We start from the raw sequence: 22,372 nt of genomic DNA on the forward strand, positions 1-22,372 counted from the left end.
GAATCCTAATGGTTTCCTAAAGAAGGAATCTCCTTTAATAGTTAATTTGAGGGACACCCGGGTGGCTCAGTCGGTTAAGCCTGCCTCTGATCTGTGTCTCCCTCTCTGTCTGCCCCTCCCCCACTCACACTCTGTCTCTCTTTCTCTCTCTCAAAAACAAAATAATAAACATTAAAAAAAATTTTTTTAAATAGTTAATTGGAGGTTGGAAGTTCCAGCATCCCTACAGGACAACTGAAAAGTAGGAACCAGGATGCCTGATTTTGATCCTGTATGCCAGCTCAGTAAGGACAAGAATCTTTTCTGAGATGTTCACTCTCTATTCTGAGCCTGGCCCGTAGTAGACTCGTTCAATGTCAGTTTAATGAACTAATGTTATCAGACAGAGGAGGGAGACTACAAATCCAGACCAAGTTCCAGACGGAAGGCATTCAAAGAAATAGTCTGACCCTATCGTGGCAACCAAGCTTCACCTACTCTCACCCATATACCCCTACATCTGAAGCCTGAAGAAGGGGGACGCAAAAAGAGGAGTAAGAAGTCCCTACCTAAGCCCCATTCAGCAGACAGCCTAGGAGGGATAGGGACAAACTTAGGACTAGAGTTACTTTGGGAAAGAAAGATTTATTTTTGAAATCAAGGAAAACTTCAGGGCCTGGGGTCGTTGGGGTAAGAGTTTACAGGGTTGTACAGAGGGACACCGTTTGGGAAGACCAGGGGCTGGAAACATTCCATCCTGTGTTAGCATATCACTGACCATTCCCATAACTCAGCCATCCTGGGATCAGCTCCCATTACCAAAGCTGCTTCCTGACTCATACTTGAACTTAGCCAAACCATCTCCCCTGTCTGGACCCCTCTCTCTCAACAGTTTCTTCATTCTTCCCACCCTGCACTCCATAAATAATGATTGTAACAGTCCTTTGAGATTCTTTGGTAACTCAAAGAAAAGAGAGGTTCTGTTCCCCTTAATGGAAATGACTCAATCTTTCAGATGCTCTTCCTCTGGCAGCTGTACCCTCTCTTTCTCCATCAACCCCTCCGGTCTGCATTCTTCACGTCCAAAAGCAGTCCTGTGCCCATTTGCACAAATCCTAAAGCTGACCCTCATCCTCTCTAGGATGTGATCTACACCCCGCTGCTCTCTTCTGGCCCAAACCCTGGAGCCAGGCCCTGCAGCCCCTCTGTGGGCCCCTGTCTTCGAAGCAGCCCCTCCACACTCTCCTCTCAACCCAGGCAGGCTATTTACTGCCAAACCATGGCCTCCCACCCAGCCTAACCCAGCAGGGGGTAGGCTGGGAGAAGGACCAAGGAGGGGGCCAAACGCAGTTCCAGATTGGGGAGGAATTTGCTGCCTCTCTCACACCTAGCAGTCTGGCTGGTGGAGGGACACGAAGGGGAGGAGACCCACGGGAAGTGGCCAAGAGAGATCCACGGTTTTCAGTCTGAGAACAGAACTGGAGGGAAGAAGCCAGCTCTGTGTATCCCTTCCTCCCTTCCCCAGGAATCAGACTTTTAACCCCTCTTGGTACCTGGGCAAAGAACACGGACCATGTGAGCCCTGTGCCTCAGATCTAGAAGCCCGGTTTGACATACTATCAAATATTTTAGATTCTACCTCTTGAAGAAACTCCAGGTCTCTCAGTCTCTCCTCCTTAAAAAAAGATAGTGGACGCAGGAATCACAAGATAGAGAAAAAAGATTAGAGACAGATTTGAGAAAGAGAAAGAGTGTCGATCTCCATTTTCACAGAGTGCTATTTTTCAACCTGTGGGTCTTGACCCATGGGCGGATGGATGTATTTTGAGCAATATTTTTTTCGGTGGAGAATAACAGCAGAGAATATCCTAGAAAGAAAATAGTAAGGGTAAATACTATTTCAGGTTAGATGCGCCACAATGTAGTGTATTTCTTACTATGGATCATAATTGGGGGCCATTTGTGATTTTTAAAAAAAGTTTCCTTCCCCCACTCGCCTTTGAACAGAGAAAGCAGGGACACCCAACACCACACCGCCTCCTGCTTTATTTTCCATAGAGCTGGCCTCCGTGCATCTCCTCTGGTCTCATGCCGACTCCAGGCTTCAGGTTCTCAGGTCTGGGGTCCATAGTGTCAGGTGGAACCCCACCCATGCCATCCCCATGCCTGGCCCCACCCTCCAAAGCCTGATGGAGCCTCTGGAAGCCAGGGATGCTCTTACTCCCTGAAAGAAGAAATTCAGGAGTGAAATGCACACATTTCCATCTCCTCAGCCTCCTCCCATCCACGCCAAGATGCTAAAAGGGATGTCATCTACCTGGACCGGAGAAGATGCACGATGGCAGCAGGAAGAGCTGGGGTGACTACCCTCTGAATGAATGATGTGCAGGTGAAGGAGAGATTCTGGGGTTCACAGAGTCCCACCCTGCCACTCTGCCATCGCGGCTGTCTTTCCCTGGCGTCTCTAGCCCGGGGCCTTAGGAGAGCTACTCAACAAGTCTCAGTCCCCATCCCACATTGGTCCCCTTCAGTCTACTCGCCCCCTGCCTCCCGCCTCTACCCAGTGATTCCCCAGATTGTGTCCTCTCAACTGACCTTGCTTCAAATGATCTACACCCCACAGGGCTCCCTAATGTCAGCCACCACCACATGGGGCAAAAGGAGACTCCAATTCCCTCTCTTTTCTTTCCCAAGTCCTTTCTCCAGGCTGCTTCCCCCATCACCCTTGACCCCACAACTCACAACCGAGAAATCAGGAGAAATCGCACACCCCTCAGGGCCCCGACTGCCTCACTCTTCCTGTATGCTGAGGATTCGCAGCAGAATATTATACACATCTTGTTCCATGTAACCCTGTAAGTGACAGGAAGGAAAGAAAAGGAGATGAATAACAGAAAATGGGGAGAGACAGATAAGGAATCATTCTGTGCTTTAGTCGAATGCTGTTTTACTAACTATGTCCCCTGCTTTATAGTATGTGACTTCTCTACAGCTGTTTCCTTGTCTTTCCAAGGAGATAATGATATCTACTTTCCGGGACTCCTACGAGGGTTAAAAACTATGATTATAAAGCAGAGCACAACAAATGTTCGATTCTTTGTAGTTGTTATTCTTCCTAAGCAAGGAGCAAGCCACCCACCTCTCCTCCTTGGTGAGGGATAATTTGGCTCAGGATGAAACTGAGAAAGGGCATAAGGGACAGGAAAAGGCCTTGCAGTAGATCAGAGAATTGACGAGGAAAGGCAAATGCCTCTCCCCCTCACATCCATGCACAACCACTCTTGATCTACCTAATGAGATCCGGAGACCTGGCACTGGAACATCTAAAGTCCAGCTTTCTGGGGCACCTGGGTGGCTCAGTTGGCTAAGCGGCCGACTCCTGATACTGGCTCAGGTCACGATCTCGTATTCGTGAGATCCAGTCCTATGTCGGGCTCCACACTGAACAGTGGAGCCTGCTTGGGATTCTCCCTGTCTCTCTCTCTCTGCACCCTCCCCTCAAAATAAATAAATAAACATAAACAAACAAAGTCCAGCTTTACACAAATGACAGGTATGTGCAGGTAGGAGGAGGGACCCCAAATGCAATGCCTCCTGCCCGACTCTCTGTCCCTAGACCCTCCCGGGCTCACCTGAGCGGCATTCAGCAGGTGCTTCCTATAGGCGGAGATGATCTCTTCATGGTTCTTCTGGGAATCCTGGGAGTGAGCACCGGTGAGAGATTATGCACCCACCCCACACCCCAGCACACCCACCCTGACATGACACCACCACCCTCCCTCCCCACAGCATGAGGAACAACAGAATGAAGTGGTCAGCTGTGCCACATGGTCTCTCTCGGCCCATCAGTGGCCCAACCTGGACCCCCGCCTGGCCAGGCCTCTGCAATTCCCAGAATCTCTCCCACGCATACCTCACTGCCATGGGCCACCCACCCTCTTCCCTAGCGGTGTCCATTTCCCTGAGGGCCAAAACATACCTGTAGCTGCAGGGCAAGGCGAGCGTTTTCTCCCCGCACTGCCAAGACCTCCTCTGAAAGCTGTTCCAGCTTCTTCAACAATTCTTTGATCTAATAAATAAAGGTTAATAAAAAAAAAAACTTATAAAGGGGCACCTGGGTGGCTCAGTCGGTTGGGCAACCGACTTTGGCTAGGGTCATGATCTCACGGTTCATGGATTTGAGCCCCGCATCGGGCTCTGTGCTAACCGCTTCCTCAGAGCCTGGAGCCTGCTTCCATTTGTGTGTCTCCCTCTCTCTGCACCTCCCCTGTTTGTGCTTTGTCTCTCTCTGACTCTCAAAAAATAAATAAATGTTGATAAAACAATTCCTTGATCTGAGGCCAGAAGGAAAGAAAGGGAACCAATGAGGCCCAAGTCACTTCCCACCCTGACACCACCCAGGGTCAAGGTCAGCTTTCTTTTATTGGGTATAGAATATGTGCCGGAAATTTTACACACATTGTCTCAATTCATACCCAAAACAGCTCTTCTTCTGTCCCAAGAAGAGCAAGACTTCTCTGAGAGAAGTGTGACTATTCACATTTTGTAGATAAGGAGACCAAACTAAGTAATTTGTCAAGATCATACAGCGAACAGGTAACGAAATAATGATTTGAACCAAGATCTCTTTGAATTCATTGTTGGTGCTCTCCACTCTGTACCGAATCCTGATCTACTTGTGGCTGCTGACCACCGAGGGAAATAGAAGTGAGTTTTGTTTTTGTGGTTTGTGAGGCTGAGGCACAAACTTGGTTAATGGTAACCAGCGGTAATAGAAACAGCGGTAGTAGGGACACTAAACATAGCTCGCTTTTATTTACTGAATGCTTACCATTTACCAAAAGTTGTTTTGAGTATTTTAAATACAGTATCTTATTAATGTAATGCTCATGAAAACCCTATTATTGTCCCCATATCATAGAGGAGATTATAGATGAGGCCTAGATAAGAGACTTAGAGGTTCAGAAAACTCACCCAAGATCAGGCAGTAACTTTTGAAGCTGAAATTCAAATCCAGACGATGCCAGACCCCACAATTTTCTTTTGCACGTTTGTCTACATGCATCTTCTCCTTCAACACCAACACAAAATTCCTCCTTTCTTTACTTAGCCCCACCCACACTGATTCCTATTCTGCGTAACAGTCCTTCTCTTTGTATGCACTCTACATTCCAAAAAACATATACGCCCTATGTTTTTAAATCACTCTACCTTTGACCAGGCACACAACCTTTAATAAGACATCTGATCTCATTCATTTCATAGGCAGTTCTAAAATCACTACATCCATTTCTAAATTGATTTTTTCGGATTCCTCAAACACGTCTCCTAGAAACATGGAGACTTGACACTGACTGTTGGAGTAGTCGCTGGGAAACTCCGGTTTCTAACACGGGGGTTTTCAAACTTTTTAATTTGCATGGGGGCTCTCCCTGTTGATGGCAATCTTAGGTAGAACTCGTTGGGACTGAAGTGGAAAGGGGAGAGGGAGGTGTTCCAGGCTAGCCTACTCTTCTAAACCCATCGGCCCCTGAGTCACCTCCTCCGAACCCCAGCAAAACCACAGCAACCCACCCCGACGGACCTCAGGCCTCTTGCTGAGCTGATACAGCATCTGCACTGTTGAAGAGACCTTGCTAATAAACCTTAGCAGTCCAGGGCCTGGGCTAGCTCTGGCCTGGCCGCCCTGCTTCTAACCCCGAGTCCCACATTCGAATACCTAAGCCCCCTCCTCTCTTCTATCTATACCTTAACCTTACCTCCAATCTCAACCCCAAATCCCCGAGAGCCCGGAGAACACAGCGTGGTCCTTGCAGATGACGGGAGTTCGGTTCAGCGGTATGAAACTGACTAAACCAAGGCAGGTGCGTGTCGGCGAACCCTGAGCCGCAAGGACACCTTCCCCGATGGCTGCTTCGCCCCCCTCACCTTGGCCTCCTTGTCCCGGCAGGCCCCGATGAGATGCTCCACCTTGTCCCTGAGCACCTCGGCCGTCTTCTCAAACTGCTGGGAGCGGCCGCGCAGCTCGGCGGCCTGGCGCTCCTGCTCCGCGGCCCGTGCCGCCAGGTCCCCGCTGCGGCGCCGCTCCTCGGCCGCGGCCTCGCGCAGCCGGCCCATCTCCCGGCACGCCGTGTTATACTTCTCCAGGAGGGCCTTCAGCTCCTGGCCCCAAGCCTGGGCCTGGGCCACCAGCGAGCCCCGCGTTTTCTCGTGCTGCCGCAGGCTGGCGGCCTCACGGGCCCGCAGCTCGGCCACCTCCTCGGTGGCCTGGTACAGCAGCTTCTTCAGCGTCCCAATCTCCTGGCTCTTCCCACTCATCGTGGCCTGGACGGCCCGCAGCTCCTCCTCCAGCTTCCCCAGGTCCTGCTCCAGAGCGGCCACCTGGGGGGAGACTGGGCCCTGTGAGAAGGTGCCGGGTGGCTCCCCGCGGGGGCCAGGGGACCCGCGCAGCCGCCGGTTTTCCTGCTCCAGCCGGGCCAGCGAGGCTTGGGCCTCCCGGTGCCCGTCGGCCAGGGCGCGGATGCAGGCCCGCAGCTCCTCCAGAGGTTCGGCCGCCGTGCGCCCCGCGACGCCCCTGCCCACCACGTCCGGCGGCAGGTCGTCCCACAGCCCGCGGAGGCCACTGCTCTGGGAGGCCAGGCGCTGCCGCAGCTGCTCGGTGGCCTCCTTCTCCGCGGCCAGTTCATCTGTCAGCAGCCCCACGCTGCGCCGCAACTGCCGCAGCTGGTCCTGTGCCTCCGGCTTGAGGACGAAATCCCGCTGCAGACACTGGCTCAGGGACTGCGGCTCCCCCTGCAGCCGCTGCTTCTCCTGCCCCAGCTGCCCCAGCTCCCCCAGCAGGTTACTGTTGCTCAGCCGCAGGGCCGCCACCTCCTTCTCCAACCGTCCCTTGGCCGGACCTCCTCCAGGCACCTGTCCCCTTGAGGGGGCCCCTAGAGGCTCTCCGCGAGCCCCAGGAGCCCCTGGCCGCCCCCCTTCATTCTCTTCGGGGGTGGTCTCTGGGCCCGCGTGCAGGGCTCCCTCTCTGGGCCGGGCAGCGGCCTCAGGGCTCATGGGTAATCCCGCCTTGGCCCTGTCCAGCCTCACCAGCACCTGCTCCAGCCTGGCCTCCATCTTCTCCCAGGCGGCCGCCGCAGCCTCTGCCCGGGGTGTCCCCAGAGCTCCCTCCAGGACCTGCCTTGACAAAGCCCCTCGGGCGGCATCCTTTTCTCGCCACACCGCGGCCACCTCCTCCCTCAGTTGTAGCAGGAGCTGGTTCACGTCTCCGGGGCCCACTGGTGCAGCCGCCATGCCTGCTGGTTCAGCCCCTGGAGCCGGGGGCCCCTCTTTCTGGCCAGCACGTGGCTTGTCGGTGTGATCAGGGCCAAGGGCCTGTCCACCGCTGGTGGTCAGCTGCTGTCCTGTGGCTTTCCCAATGGTCTCAGACCTGGGGCTCTGGGGTGGCCCCTGTTCTTCCGGTTGGGCCCCTCCATGGGCTTCATACGGGACCTCCCCCGAGACCGAATCCTCCGCCTTCTTAGAAGCTAACGCCCGTTTGGCTGCAGCTGCAGCTGCTGCCTGCTGCTGCTTCTTTAGTTCTTGAATGCGCTCGGCCAGAAGGTCCAAGGGACAACCCTGCTCCATGCCATCTCCTCCAGGCCGCAGACTAGAGCCCTGCCCTCCTGGAGTCCCAGGCTGTGGTGATAGGAGAAGCCCCAGCTCCTGCACCTGCTCTCGAATCCCGTTCTCCAGGCCCAGGCAGGCTGCAGCTCGAGCCTCGCTCTCTTCCGTCTTTCGCACCAGCTCCTGCTCCAGCTGAGAAACCTTCCTCTGCTCCTCTTCATACTTCCGCCTCCACTCATCCGGGCATGGGTCTTCCTCCTCCTCTTCCTCGGGCTCCGCTCTCCACGGGCTCTGGGGTGTAGAACCCACCAGAGACTCTGATGGGGAGGCCTACATAGAAAAAGGAATAGTGAAGTCGGGCAGCTAGCCCAGCCCCCAGACGGCCTTTCCTCTCTTAGACTGTCTTGATGCCCCGAAGACCACTCCCTGGGAGATATCCCAGTGAGATAGCCTGAGGAGGGAGATGGGGAGGGGAAGATCAGAGGCAAAAGGCACTTAGGGTCTTACCTGGGATGTAAGATCTGGATGTTGAGCAAGCCCCTGACCTATACAGAAAAGCAGGGGGGAGATGAGAGCAGAGATAGGTCCTTTTCCAGCCCACACTTTATCTTCAGACTTTTTCTGAGAGGAACAGTCCCTCGATGCAATAACCTTCCCACACATGTCTTCATGGTGCCAGGAGCCACCCCCATTGAAAGGGTCCCTGACTATCTAGCATCTTCGGTTCGCCATCCCAGAGATGCGCCAGCTCATTCATTTTGTCTGCTCACTTATTTATTGGGCACTGTGTCAGGCACGGTTATAGGCACCAGGACCTCACTGGTGAGCAAAACAGCCAGTGGCCGGCCTAGTGGGGGAGACGGAGACTGACCGTCAAATCTCACGAATAGATTTACGATCACAACCCATAAATGCTAGCGATAGTACCAGGCAGAATTGCCTTCAGCGAGACAAGGCTGCATGAAGGGATTTTGTGACCATGCTTTTGAGAATTTGGGCTCATTTCACAAGTAGCAGCAATAAGTAAATCAACATTCCACTAGCTAGTGACAATAGAGGGATTCTTTGTCCAGGAACAAACGGCATTCTAAGAAGCTTCTGGGATTCTAAGGCTATCCGGGAGAACTTCGAAGTTATGGAAGGGAACCTGCCTTACCTCCCTGCCGCCCCTGCCGGAGCAGGGCCTGCCGGAGCAGCCTCCACAGCTCCCTGTCCTCTGAGCGTACAGCATAATGCAGAGCGTCGTGCCCCTCGTTGTCCACCGCCCCTGCGTCTGCCCCGTGGCTCAGGAGAAGCTCGGCCACCTCCGCGCTGCCTTTCTCACAGGCCAGGATCAGAGCCGACCTGTGGGTTGGGACAGATCTGGGCATAGGCCTTCCCCAGGGAATCCAGGAGTCCTGGTTCCAGAAATTCCGCTCAGAGTCAGATCTCACTCGGTGCAGCAAGAACCACAGATCAGCGCCAGCCAATGACAAAGCGTTCGAGCAGACCAGAACTGTTCAAATGCCGTTCCTTGGAGGTGCAGCATCAGAAAGCCGGGGGCCAATTTGAAGGGCTCTGTGTTCATCTACTTTCTATATTGAGGTGCTGCGTGACTTCTTTATTGGCAAAAGGATCCCATTGCTTAGAAGATAGTTTGAAAACCAGTAAATTAAGCAAATGAATCCAGAAGCATCGATTCCACTCCCGGAGTCATCTGTGCCAGGAAGTCATCTGTGCCTTCTGAGCAACTGCTCAGAAGGAAGGAGGTTCCCAAGAAAACAGAAACTAGTCTTCCTTCTTCCCCAAAACACAGACACACAGACACGTGCGCGCACACACACACACACACACACACACACACACACACACACACACACTTTGCCCAGGGCGTCCTTTCTAGAGCGGTCAATGTCTGGATTTGGGAAGGGGGGTGGGGAAGGCTCACTTGGCATCCTTGTCCGTGACATTAACCTGGGCACCTCTCTGCAGTAGCTGTGAGCAGATAGCTGCATGGCCACCCAGCGATGCGATCATCAGGGGTGTACGTCCGTCCTGCACAGATTGTGGGAAGGGAGGGGAGTTCATGAGGATCCAGGGGGAGACAGGGGCTTGACAATTCTACCAACTGCCCTCTCCCGACACCTCTCCAGAAAAAAGCCCAGATCCAGGGGCTGAATACTCCTTTCTGAAGGGTGAGAAGTCCTCCAGGAGATAAGGCCTAACCTCTCCATGAAGAAGAGGAGGAGGAGCAGAGGGAGAAGGAAGAGGAGGTGTGTGCAGCAGCGGTCATGGAGCTGAGCCAGTCAAGCTCTGAGAGAGAGAGAGAGAGAGAGAGAGAGAGAGAGAGAGAGAGAGAGAGAGAGTAGCAGCCTCCCTGCGAAGGTCACCGCCCAGCGGACACTCACATTATCTGGGACGTTCAGGAAGGCTTCGTGGTCACACAGCAGGAGAACACTTGAGGCACAGCCAGAGGAGGCTGGGGGAGGGATGGTTGGGTTAAGAAGAAGCAGGAAAAACACCTAGTCAGACTATGACCCAACATCGCCGCCAACCATTTCAGCAGTCAGCCCTGGCCTGCCCTGCTCCCCAAATGTTGTCTTCCCTCCCCTTCCGCCCGCTGGTCCCTGCAGCCACCCCATTTCCCACCGGTCCCCTGGCACATACCTGCCCAGTGCAGCGGACTACGATTTTCTGCATCCACAGCATCTTCGTTGGCACCATGCTGCAAACAGCCACAAAGGAGAGCAGCATGGGGCATGGAGGGTCCACTCTTATCACATACCCCCTCTTAGGGCACCAGCTTCCATAGTACTATGGGGAGGGGAAGGAGGACCGTGGCTCTGGCCAACTACTAGGCAAGCCCAATCCACCCCTTGTGGATGATAAGCAGCCTTGAAATTCAGCCCTGGGTCCTAAACCTAAGGCCCAAGAAAAATCAGATTATAGGCAAAGAAGCACGTTAGGGAAAATGACACCTGGGTCCATGCCTGGGACTTTAGGATCATAATCGGCGAACTTGGAAAGGGCCAGGAAGAACAAAAGCAGAAGAGCCATTTGCCCCGTGGCCTGTTGAACTGTGCCTTTTGGAGACCAGTTTCTAGATCGTCTGCATGTCGTTTCACCTATATATCTGTCTTAGTGCTCCTAGCCTGCAAGCTCCTTAAAAACAGATGGTAGAATTTGGGGTGGATGTGAACACCTCTGTCCTCCGGCCACCTGCGCAGCCACTCAGCAGTTGGGCTCCGCAGGGGCTCTGCCAATGGCATGTGAATGACGGGCAGGCAGTCCCTGGGAACACAGCTCTATGACCGGCCCTCAAGGGCAGCATGAAGCATGGTGTCCGCACATAGTAGGCGTTACATAAAAGTTTGTGAATTAATGAATACGTGATTATCAGCTCTCTTGCTGATGACAGGGGGATGAGAGGGGTCCATTTGACCAAATGTTGCTTGTGACTATAAGACAAAGTTAGAAGATTCTAGGCCCACTTCCTCCCTTCCCACAAGTAGTATCAAGAGATTTCTGTTACCTGCAGCAGGACTTTGACACATTGTGGCTGGCAGGAGATGGTGGCCAAATGCAGGGCAGTGCTTCCTGGAAAGAGAAAGAAGGGGAGATGGAGGGCGGGTGGCCCCATGCAAGCCGATGACTCACAGGGAGGGAAGGCAAGAGACGCACAGATAATCAGGGGGAGATTAGAGAAAGAAGCAAGCTCTCAGCCCCATGGGGCCAGAAATTCCTGTTCCCCCAGTGCCTGGTACCTGGCAGAGGTAGGAGTAGGGGTGAGGTAAACCCAGAGAAGGGTTTGCAGAGAGGGGAGCCCCTGGAAGGATGCTGGCCAGAGCCGGTGAGGAAGATGTGGGGGCCACAGTTAGAACTTCTGTCAGTTGGCGTCCCCCCCCCCCACCCCCCGCCGCTGCTGCTGTAAAGGGAGAGGCCAACAGCTTGGCCCAGTGCATGGTCTAACTCACCATCCTCGTTTTTGCTGTTGATGTCAGCTCCATTTGCCAGTAAGATAGTCAGACATTCTGTCAGGCCTTTGGAGGCTGCCAGATGAAACCTGACAGAATCAAGGCCAAGGGACAGAAGGATGAAGGGACCAGTAGATGAGGGATGCGGGAGGCTTTGTAAGCACTGCCTGCTGTACTCCTTCACCCCCAGAGCCAATCCCCACAACAGACAGGGGAGTTCCCCGAGCCTGACTTTCTGAGGAAATGGCTATGTGGCTTACTGTCACAAAGCCAGAGGAGGCTGGGAAGCAAAGACAGAAATAAGAGCTACAGGTCTCAAGCAACCTAGACTTTTGCAGGGGTGTCCAGGGAGCGCATAGCTAACCACCTGTTGCTCTGACCACATGACCCTTTACAGACTGGGACTGTCCTAGAACAAGGCAGCCAGAGAGCAGAGCAGCGGACTGGACATTTGAAGGCTCACTTGGGCAGAGACAGGGATAATGTCCCTCCTGTCCGAATCACTCTGTCTAGCCATGTGATGCTCATGGCTACCACTTGGTTCCTGATGGCTCAAGCTTACACACCCTCCTACCCTTGCAATAAATAAACATTGTTGTTAGAAATACACCGTTTTCTGTTTGTTTCATGGGCTTCCTGTCTGGTTTTTTTGTTTTGTTTTTTGCCAGTTTTGTCAACCTGGGTTGTGAGATTGGACTCAGGATAGCTTCTTCCCTCACCATGTGTAGCACTCGATCCATAGCAAACGCTGACCAATACGCTTTCCGATTAAGACAAAAAGGGCTCTGAGGCTGTAGCCACTCCCTGGTCCTACCTGATCTTGGGGTTTAGGATTTTCAAAGGGAACCACATATCAAGGGGAGGGAGGGTGCTTGGGAGGGGCTACTCACGAGGACTGGCCGCTCGAGTTCAGCTTGGTGGGTCGGGCCGACTTCCTCGAGGCCAGGGAGGCCACGCGTCCCACATCCCCCCGCTGCACTGCCTCCAGCAGCTTCTGGTCGCGGCGGTTCCATTTCTCCACCTGGTCCAGGGCCACAAATTGTGCGAACAAAGGGGGTGGGGTTGGAGTGGAAAAAGGAAAGAAGGATGACAGGCAACAGAAGAGAGACATTGCCGAGGTCCTTCCAACATGCCACAAGTCCCTCAGCCTAGATCATTCCGTGCTGCACTGAGAAACCACTGCTGGTTATTGCCGGCCCTGTAGACTACTGGGTTTATGGTCATGTTCGAGTACTGGATGCAGAGTATTTCAGATGTCTTTTTTTTTTTTTTTTAAATCATCATATGTGATTATTGCTGTCAGGTGCACAAGCTCAGAGCGATCCTAGCCACGACGCCTTTCCCTTTGGCTCTCCGGGTCTTGCCCGAGCAAACTGAACCACACCGACCACTCCCAGTTGGGCTCACGTTACCGCTCATCTCCCCACGCTGCTTTGCTTCTTGTCCTCAGATTTCTGCGACGCCAAGGCACCTAGCTTTACACCACAGCTAGGAGTCCAACTACCCAGCCATACATGCCATCTCTACCCCTCGGCTTTGGGCCCCCAACCTGGGAGGGGAAGCAGAGTTTCTGTTTTCCCATCTCATTTCTATGCCCTTTCCGTCCCCTTCCATGGCACAGCCACCCAAAGGCAAAGATAGGTCTCTAGCTAGGCTTGAGGAGGCACCTCCCGTCCCCCTCCCTCCTCTTCACCCTGGCAGGGAGCAGCTGTCCCCGGCAACAGCCACACCTGCATGCATTGTTCCATCATTCCCGCTTGACTTTTGCAGGTGGTGGGGTAATTACAATAATTGAGGCATGGCAGGGCGTGAAGGAGAGAGAGCTGTGTGGAAACACCCAGGGCTGAGAGCACAGAACAGCCTGGTTGGATCCAGAGAGGGGAAGGGATGCAAACATCTGGGCTATGGTGAAAAGGGTCCTGGATGCACATTTTGTCAGCAGGCCCGAGTTCGGGGCCTGGTTCGGCCACTTTCTCACCTCTGGGACCCAGAACAAGCGACGGAACACCTCTGTTTCCCCATCTATAACGTGTGGGAAATAATTACTACCTCATCACGCTGTGAGCATTAAATGAGCTAACCTCATATGAGGTATATAAAATCTCTTTGTAACCTGTAAAGAACCCTACGAGCGTATGTATTCTTCTAACCAAACAGGAAGTGGGAGGGGTTGGGGGGTGATACATTACATTTTATGAGGTGTAATCGCAACAAGAAAGAGGCTTTGGGAGGAGGTGGAAAAAAATAGGGTCTATGGCAGCCCAATAACTCATTTTCGGATACTATTTACATAGCCAGGGCAAACTATGTCGCAAAAGCAGGAGAGATTTGAAACACCCACGCCCTAAGAGTGATCTCAGGCTAGTACAGCCCTTGTGACTCCATACAGTCTTTTTCAAGTGCTGTTTCAATTAGCCTCTCAACATCCCTGGAAAGCAGGCAGGGCTGAAATTATTTGATCTGACAGCAGAATAAACTCAAGCACACTGTCACCGGATAACTGTCCAGGGTCACACCACAAAATAGTGGTGAAATTGAGATCACAACCCAGGCCCCCTGACGCCCAATGCTGGTCCTCACCACCGGACCACACGCACTACTGTGGAAGAGGGTTTACTTATTTCCATGTACGCAGTCTAAGGCGGCCTCCGGGGCAAAGCCACCCACCCTCAGATGCTACTCCCTGCACAGAGAAGAGTCTCCAAACAGGTTAAGTCTCCAAGGGCAAAATAAACAAAGTGTCTGCTCCATATACCAACAGACTCTGGGATGTAGGAACATGTTATCCAATGTCCCTTGAGGACGAGTTACAGCCAGAAAAAGCAGAAAGTTAGAATTACGCCTCCACCGCAGGACACTGCCATCAGCTGATCTCAATCTGAAGTCCTCCGCTTAAAATCCTGATTCTAACACATTCTGTCCTTGTGAATTTAGGCATGTAACGACTTCTCTGAACCTCAGCTTCCAAGTGATATAATGTGCTATAAAGCACCTAGCACTATGCTACATAGTGGGTGCACAATAAATGCTAGTTCCAATCCCCATCCTTCCTAGCCTTGCTGGGCACATTTTGGATGTGCCAGAAATTCTGGGTTCAGAATTCTCCATACAGGGGAATGGGAGGCAGGGATCTTGCTCATATCAGCCAATGCATAAGAGCCAGGCTGTGTGAAGGTGGGTCTTAGCAACATAGACACGTTTCTTTCCACTGGAGAGCTCTAAATCCACCTGATTTTTTAAATATATATATATTTAAAGTTTTATTTATTTATTCTGGGACAGAGAGAGGCAGAGAAAGGGAGAGAGAGAGGATCCCAAGCAGGCTCTGCACTGATAGCGCAGAGCCCAACCCAGTGCTCGAACCCACGAACCGTGAGACCTTGGCCTGAGCCAAGATCAAGACTCAGACGCCCAACTGAGCCACCCAAGCGCCCCTAAATCCACCTTGTTTGTTTCCTATAATCTTGTTACCCTAAGAAGAATTTAGAATAGGTGGAAATTCGTCATGGCCAAACCTCTGTAGAACTAGGATGAAGGACAGAGGATGCTTCCATATTCCAAGATCCAGTCCACTGCTCACCCCAGCTCCTTGGACAAGAGGCACTGGGTTGCCATCACAGCCTCAAGGGAGCAATCACCACATTAATCAGCAGACTCAAAAACAAGGATAAGCCTTGTATTTCTGTAGCCAAGATTAGGGGCCTTTGTACAAGTAATTGTGGCCTTACCTTATCTCTGGCTGTGTGCCCATAAGCATCCTACTGAGATGGGACACACCAACAGGAGAGAGAGAAAGACTGGCTACGTGTGTAGGACAGGTGCATGGAAATGGAAAGGCTGCCTTAGAGGAAGCAGGAGCTGACTCTCAAAAAAAAATTTTTTTTAATGCAATTGTAATTCCTCTAAGCTGATTCAGTGCCAACTGTTGAAAGCTATTTTTTGGTCTACTTCCTACATAGGCAGAGAAAGCTAATAGGTAAGACTCCCTCAAAAAGCACCATCTATCAATCAGACTAAAATAAAACGAGACCATAAGAGCCGGGTTTTTATTTGTGTCTTTGTTTTGCTCTTTATATTCTGGATAACTTAGATTAACTTTAAAATGATCACTGATCTTCGATCCTGATCTCAATCTAAGGGTGCGGGGATCTGGCCCTGGACCCGGGGGTGGGAGTGGAGACAGGCAGGGGCAATCCTCCGGTGAGACTTGGAAGCCAGGCTTTGGGAGTGGCCAGGAAGGCTTGTTGCATTGTTTCTCTGACAAACATGTTCAGAGTGGTTAGCCACCCAAGGAGTGGAGGAATTTATCATAAGGGTGAGGAAGTTTCAGGAGGAAACAATTTGCAGCTGACACTGGCCTATTTTTTAAGCTTTTTGTGATCCATCCTGACCGAGGCAACTGTTTTCTTTCCAGCTAGATAGCTCTAAATCCACCCAATTCACTTCCTATGAGCTTGTGACACTAAAGAGAGTCGAGAATGGGTGGAAATTCTTCATAGCCAAACATCTGTAGAGCTGGCGTGAGGGAGGGATGTTTCCAAATTCCAACATTCCATCCATTGCTTACTCCAGCACCTTGGAAAGGAGACACTGACCAAGGATTGGAGAATCAGGAAAAATGAAATAATTTCCCCATTCCTAAGGAGCAGGCAGACTGCACAGACCGGAAAGGGAAGGGCAATGTGGAGGACTTTCAGTGACTAGGGAAGTGTCCGTGTGAATCAGAAAATCATTATCAGTTAAGACAGAATCTGAGTAGCTTCAGTTTCTGGTACCTATCCTAGTCAGCCAGTAAATGCATTTTGATTGGCTGATCCATGTGTGGAGATGACGGGAGAAGCAATCACAAGTGGGACAAGGACAGGCCTCAACAGAGTTCTTACTCTTGCCTCATAGCTCACTCACATCCAGGCTTCTGTGGCCTGCCCTTGCAGAGTGAGCTGAGCTGTTCTCATGTTTGCTCCTGAGGGACACCACTAAGTCAGGTTAGGCTAAGTAATATTCCCACATGTCGCTGGCTACTTCACTTCTAAATGAGCCCCAATCCCAATCTCCACAGAAAATGCCATCCCCAGATAGGGGGTCTCTCTATAAGAGATCTTCAGGGAAGAGGCAGCTACGTCCTCTCTGTGCCCCACCTTGTGTAATCGGCCTCGTGTTGTTTTCTGGGAGAACATGGGGGATAGAGTGACTTCTACTGGGAGCTCTCAGAGAGCATCCACTATACCCTCTTCTCCTATGGTCACCTTTCCCCAACTCAGTCCAGGAAGCAGAGAGCACAAGGCCTAAGCAACTGAGTAAGGGTTCTGAATGAAGGAAGATTCTGGGGAGAAGCAGGCAGGAGGTCTTGACTGGTCCAAGAACCAGTCTGATAACCAGACACTGCAGTGAGCTGGCCAGGGTGGATTCTGCAGGCAACTTACCCAGTTCCTTGGGGAGCTGCCAGACAAGTATGTCTCTTCTACCAGTGCCTGCCAGGCTGGGGGACTGCAAGATTAACCCACAGAGAGCAGGCAGAAGGAGGTTGGGGCAAAAGGGGGAAAACTAGGGTTGACAACCATTGGGCAGAGAGGGGCAGGGAGCTGAAGGGGGCAAGGAGGAGGCTGCTGGTGTGGGAGTACCAATTGGAAAGAAGTCTGGAGAGCCACTGGTGCTGATGAGATAGCAGGAGTGGAAGAGGCCGGGGTGGGGGGGGGGGGAGATGGGAGGCAGGGACAGAGAAGATTTTGAAGCAGGGCTAATGGAAGGCACTGGCCTGGGAGTTTGTTGGGCCGAGAGGAAACAGCAAGGATAGAGCCATATGAGAGGGCAGGGTTGGAAGGACAGATCAGGGCCGAAAATGGGGCTGTGGGGCAAAACTCGGGACATAGAGTGGAATTTGGGGCTGAGCAGGGACTGGGGATAGAGCAAATGCTTGGTGTTCAGTACTGTGAGAGAGCAAAAGTAGACACGGCCTTCAGGGAGGGGCAGGGGCTGCAGGAAATATCTTAGAAGTTGGGGGTGCACATGCTAGGAGGACAAGAAAGGGCCAAGAGAAAGGAACTTGGGGGAGGGCAGACGTTAGGAAGGCAAGTCGGCGGCTAGAGGACCAGGGTCTGGGGGAAGGCAGGGCTGGCGGGCTGCATTGCGGGAGTGGAAGAGCTGGAAAGACCGATAAAGAAAAAAGGCGATGGTGCATGAAGATGGGACTCAGGACTTCTGTCACCACAGGGCTTGGACCCCAGCCCCATCCTCCCGGACATTTTGGCACCTACCGCCACCTGTGAGCTGGAGCAGGAGAAGATGCGCTTCATGGCCAGGGCCAGAGCCACGGGGGGACGGGGACGCGCGGAGAACGGGGCTACAGGTTCCCGAACCCACGGGACTCGGCTGCGGCTCTGCAAGAGAGAGCTGTCAAAAGCAGAGTGGGACCCGTTCCAGGACCCGCCCCAGGACCCGCTGGGCTCAATCAGATACGAGAACCCGAGAACTGGCCTTAAAACTCCGCCCCTGGCCCTGCCCTACTCTGACGTTGCAAAAGCATAAAACCTGCAGTCTTTGGTTGCGACTTGGGCATGGTCTCAAACCTCGCCCTCCCAAAGCAAACCCGCCTCCAGCTCCAACCCACTCTACGGCAGAAGGTACCACGGGAGCTCAGGCTAAAACTCCGCCCCCAGCCCCACCCTCCGCAGTTTCAGGCTGCGGCTCCGCCCCCAAGCCCCGCCTCAGCCCCACCCTTTCAGGCGTGGCTTCAGGTCTGAGCTTCGCTAGGTCGGCTGTGTTCTTACCAACTGTCGCGTTTAACCACTGGTGACGACGCTTTTATTATATCCAGAGACATCTGGCCTGCTTAATTACCTCTGCTTCCTTCCCCCATTCCCTGACCAAAAACCCAAGCACAAAAGAGGCTTTGAAGAGAGCAATTTGGAAACCGGAGGAGAGTGTGTGCAGAGCAGAGGATTGAGCTGGGATGATTGCATGACCCTCCGCAACCTGGGGGGAAAAAAACCTGAGGGAAAGGAGATCAGGCTTAATACTGTAACAAAACCTGTAACTTAGAAAATAGCAGAGGGGGAGGAGAGAATTCTTATGTTAAGTAGCTCCCATTTGAAATAAACCCCACAAAACTGTCTAAACTATTTACACTGCCCTTTAAATTCAGATTCTCAGCAATTCTTGAACTGTCAGTTGCAGCTAACTGGTCTGCCCATGTGTCCTTTTGATAAGGGATAGGAGCAGAAAAATGTTCACCGTTAGCTCAGAAGGCTTACCTATAGCCTACATAGTTTCAATAAGAATCAAATACCAGCTGGTTGCTACATTCTTAAAGGGAAGGTCTCATGACTGCCTATAAATCTCACTGATCATTAATATTGAACTCAATGATAAGCACCAGAGAAAACTTGCAAAAGTACTTTTCGGAGTAGAAATTTGAAGAAGGCATTTTTATGATCTAATACTCCTTGCACATCCCCTCCCCCTTGAGCACTAAGCATATAACCACCAGCTTCATTCACACAGCAAAAGAACAACTCTTTCTGCTCCCTGTCCCTGTGTTACTAAAATAAACTTGCTAAGTTGCAACATACAACATCTCAAGAATTCTTTCTTGACCCGTGTGCTCAATGATTCTACATTTTTGGTGGCCCATACGGGGACAAGGGAGTGAATTCAGGAGCTTGATGCAACTTTGTAAATCTTCGTTACCCCTGGTCTTTGTTTCTTACCTGTTTTTCTTTTTCAGAGGTGTCCTGTTGCCCAGGTGCTCAGGAGAGGAACTCTTGCCCATAGCTACACAACAGAGAGGGATGAACTCTTGCCACCAGCTGGACACTATTACCTCAGCCCTAATGGCGTTGGTCTCAGAAACCAGACTCTCCTTGTTTTTCCTGTTCTTTTAACCAATATATTTTTGTTGGACATGGGATGGCCACATATGTCTTTAGGATGGCCACCAATCTCAAGACTTCCATGTAATGTTTCCTCCTAAATAACCCGGTATGATCCCTTGATGAGCGTAAAATCCAAGATACGTAAGGTTGTGTGCTTCCTGAAAGGGACCGGATGAAGCGATTGATTACCCAGTTGGGGCACTCACCCAACAGGGCACCGAGCTCTTGGGACTGGATCATGGATAAAGCTCACAACAAAGTTACCTGGGGACACCTGGCTGTCTCAGTCAGTAGACCATGTGGCTCTTGGTCTCATGGCCATGAGTTCAAGTCCTATGTTGGGCATGGAGACTACTTTAAAAAAAATAATAATAAAAGAAAAGAAAAAGAAAAAGAAAGTTGCCCAGAACACGTAGGAGTTCCATACTTTCATTTTTTCATACTCTCATTTTGTCCTTACCCATGGGCTACTTGGCATGTTCCATCCTGCTCTCAGATTGAAAGTACTTCTAGTTTAAATATATGACAATTAATATGATATAAAATAGCTGCCCCTTCTTAACAAGGGCCAAGACTTCTACCCCATCCATTAATACCAGATCTAGAGGCTAGGGTACTATTATTGGTCACCAAATACTTTGGCTCCCCCAAAATGGAAAGAGGCAGCCCCAATCTCTGCAGCATTTCAGTCCATTCACCAGCACCTATTGTAGTCTAGAATGAAATGGGGAAGGGAAGGGAGGCCAACATGCCTTCTTGGGGAGTACAAAGGTGTCAGAGCAGTCAAGAAAGAGGGACGCCTCCCCCCACTCTGAACCCCAGGAAACTTTGGCAATATTCCTGATGGGACGCCATTCGGAAACCGAGGGGGGTTTTGGTAACGGACTCGTAGTTAATGTATTCTCCTCATTTGTTTTGAAGGAATTCACTATGGGATCAGCTTCCTCAATCCCAAAGGATTACCCTTTGGGCTGTCTCCTAACACACTGGAGTCAACTTGGACAACAGGATTTAAGGAAGCATCTCATCTTCTGTGATAATGGCCAGCCTCAATATTCTCTGGAGGATGATGAAAAATGGCCCATTTAAAGACCAAAAATGGCCCTTAAACTTCAATACTATTTATCAATTAGACCTTTTTTGTCAGGGAAAATGACCAAAATCCCATATTGTCAGGACTTTATGGCCCTGTACTAAAATCCTGATCCGTCCATACTCATTTAGCAGGGCCCAAGAACACCCCTCTCCCCACCCTGCACCCCTCAATCCACCATCGGCTCAGCTGCCTCAGACCCTTCTACTTCTGTTTATCTATCACTTGCCTGTGTTCTGTCGTGTTCTCTATGTGCTCCCCTTGGTCTCTCTTGAAAACAGGTTGTTGCCAAGATCACGCACATGCCTTTCTCTTTTTCCTGAGTTACTCATCTCCTCTCTGTTTGCTTCTTCTTTTTTGGGTCAGGTCTGGAATATATCTTGAGAGAACTGGATGAATATTGCCTGAGTCTTGTATGGGGGAGGGGGTTCATTCCTGGGTTAATGGCTGCGGTAATTGGAGCCAGTCATCTGTGGTTAGTCTACCTCGAGACCTTAAGGAATATTCCCAAGGAGATGCCAAAACTCCTTTTGTTTCAGGAAAGTTCCCTGTCTTCTCTGGCCTGATATGGACTACCTGTTTTCAGTCTGTGTTGGTGGAAAGAAAAGGTGCTTCTGTTTGTCTGTCCAAGCTGATAAACTTTAGGACCGGGAGTCCTCTTTCTCTGCCCTCTGGGCTTTTATCTGCCTCCAGTCTTGCTGGTGCTACCTCACTTCCTCTGCCTCCACCTCCACCTCCTCCTGTTTCTGCACCACCATGGGCATGGTTTGCATAATTGGCTCTTGTAGCATCCTTTTTGTCTCTGGCTCCTGCCATTGGCTCCTGCTCCTCCTACCCTTGCTGTCAAGGAGCAAAGAGCACCCCTCTCCGGATTTAAACCACCCACTTCAGATTTCTCCACAGGTGCCCCAACTAAAAATTGACAGTGGGGAACAAACCAACTTCTAGGTTGACCCAGGCGCAACACATTCTGTATTTAAGCTATTTTAAGTTTGTTAGTTTAATTAAGGTAGACATGTCTTTAGACCTATCAGCATTAAATACAAAACTTTTTATTCTACCAATGATTGCTAATGGTCAAATAAGCTCGTGTTATTTCTGTTGCAATCTGTCAGCACAAGGTGGGTTACAATGGCAGTTAATTTTGTCTGTCTCATAAAGTTCTCACGGGCAATTGTTAAAATAGCTTTCGAAATCTTTCCACCTAAAGCTTTAAAGTGTTGCTAAATGATAAATTGGATTGAATTAATTGGGTATCTAAGTCTTTTCCAAAACTGAGAAAATACTTATGCTTTGATTACTGAATGTAGGCTTAAATGCTTTGGCTTCTTATCACAGAGAAACTGAGGATAATTTGTATCCTCATAACATACATACATACCATGTCTTCGTGAACATACTTTATGCTTTATTGAAAGATTGTGCTATGGAAACACATGTTTTTAGAAACCATGAAACGGGGGTGCCTGGGTGGCTCAGTCAGGTAAGTGTCTGACTTTGGCTCAGATCATGATCTCACAGTTCGTGAGTTTGAGCCCTGCGTTGGGCTCTGTGCTGATGGCTCAGAGCCTGGAGCCTGCTTTGGTTTCTGTGTCTCCCTCCCTCTCTGCCCCTCCCCCGCTTGCACTCTGTCTCTCTCCCTCTCAAAAGTAAATAAACGTTAAAAAAGAAACCATGAAATGTATTCACGAATTTCAGATCTAAAGAATTTTGGTGTAACAGACAGTTCACAATTAGTTACTACTTAATTTTCACTAGGTGAAACTAGGAGACTAAGGTTTCTAAGAGTTAATATTCTGCTAAATGTAATTAAGACTGATGGAAATAAGCAACTCTGTATGTGGAAAATAGGAAATATATGAGAAAGACGTAAG

General features: G+C 50.9%; 1 protein-coding gene across 2 annotated transcripts; it reads right to left on the minus strand.

Annotated features, from left to right (window-relative positions):
• Positions 1-408: 408 nt before the first annotated feature.
• ANKRD35 (ankyrin repeat domain 35) lies at positions 409-13,280 on the minus strand. Of its 2 annotated transcripts, none has more exons than XM_042993962.1 (13): positions 12,425-13,279; positions 11,535-11,623; positions 11,093-11,157; positions 10,228-10,285; positions 9,969-10,039; positions 9,509-9,615; positions 8,738-8,925; positions 8,089-8,126; positions 5,908-7,911; positions 3,959-4,048; positions 3,612-3,677; positions 2,722-2,832; positions 409-1,847 (listed from the first exon to the last, which is right to left on the minus strand). In XM_042993962.1, exons 1-12 carry the CDS (start codon positions 12,643-12,645, stop codon positions 2,770-2,772), a joined length of 3,060 nt encoding a protein of 1,019 aa, XP_042849896.1. In that variant the 5' UTR covers positions 12,646-13,279; the 3' UTR covers positions 409-1,847; positions 2,722-2,769. The 2 variants fall into 2 exon arrangements, with proteins under 2 accessions (XP_042849896.1, XP_042849897.1); XM_042993963.1 differs by lacking the exon at positions 409-1,847 and adding an exon at positions 1,980-2,203 and having other exon boundaries at positions 12,425-13,280.
• Positions 13,281-22,372: the final 9,092 nt, after the last annotated feature.

Source organism: Panthera tigris, chromosome C1, assembly GCF_018350195.1.
Source record: "Panthera tigris isolate Pti1 chromosome C1, P.tigris_Pti1_mat1.1, whole genome shotgun sequence".
NCBI lineage: Eukaryota > Metazoa > Chordata > Mammalia > Carnivora > Felidae > Panthera > Panthera tigris.

Excerpts from the sequence above, each read along its gene's own strand:
- ANKRD35 (XM_042993962.1), bottom strand. The coding sequence starts at position 12,645 with ATGTCTCTCTTCTGTTGCCTGTCATCCTTCTTTCCTTTTTCCACTCCA. Across the intron at positions 11,624-12,424 it reads AACTCGAGCGGCCAGTCCTC|GTTTCATCTGGCAGCCTCCA; the intron begins GTGAGTAGCCCC and ends TGATTCTGTCAG. Across the intron at positions 8,926-9,508 it reads GTCACGGACAAGGATGCCAA|GTCGGCTCTGATCCTGGCCT; the intron begins GTGAGCCTTCCC and ends CCCAACCCACAG.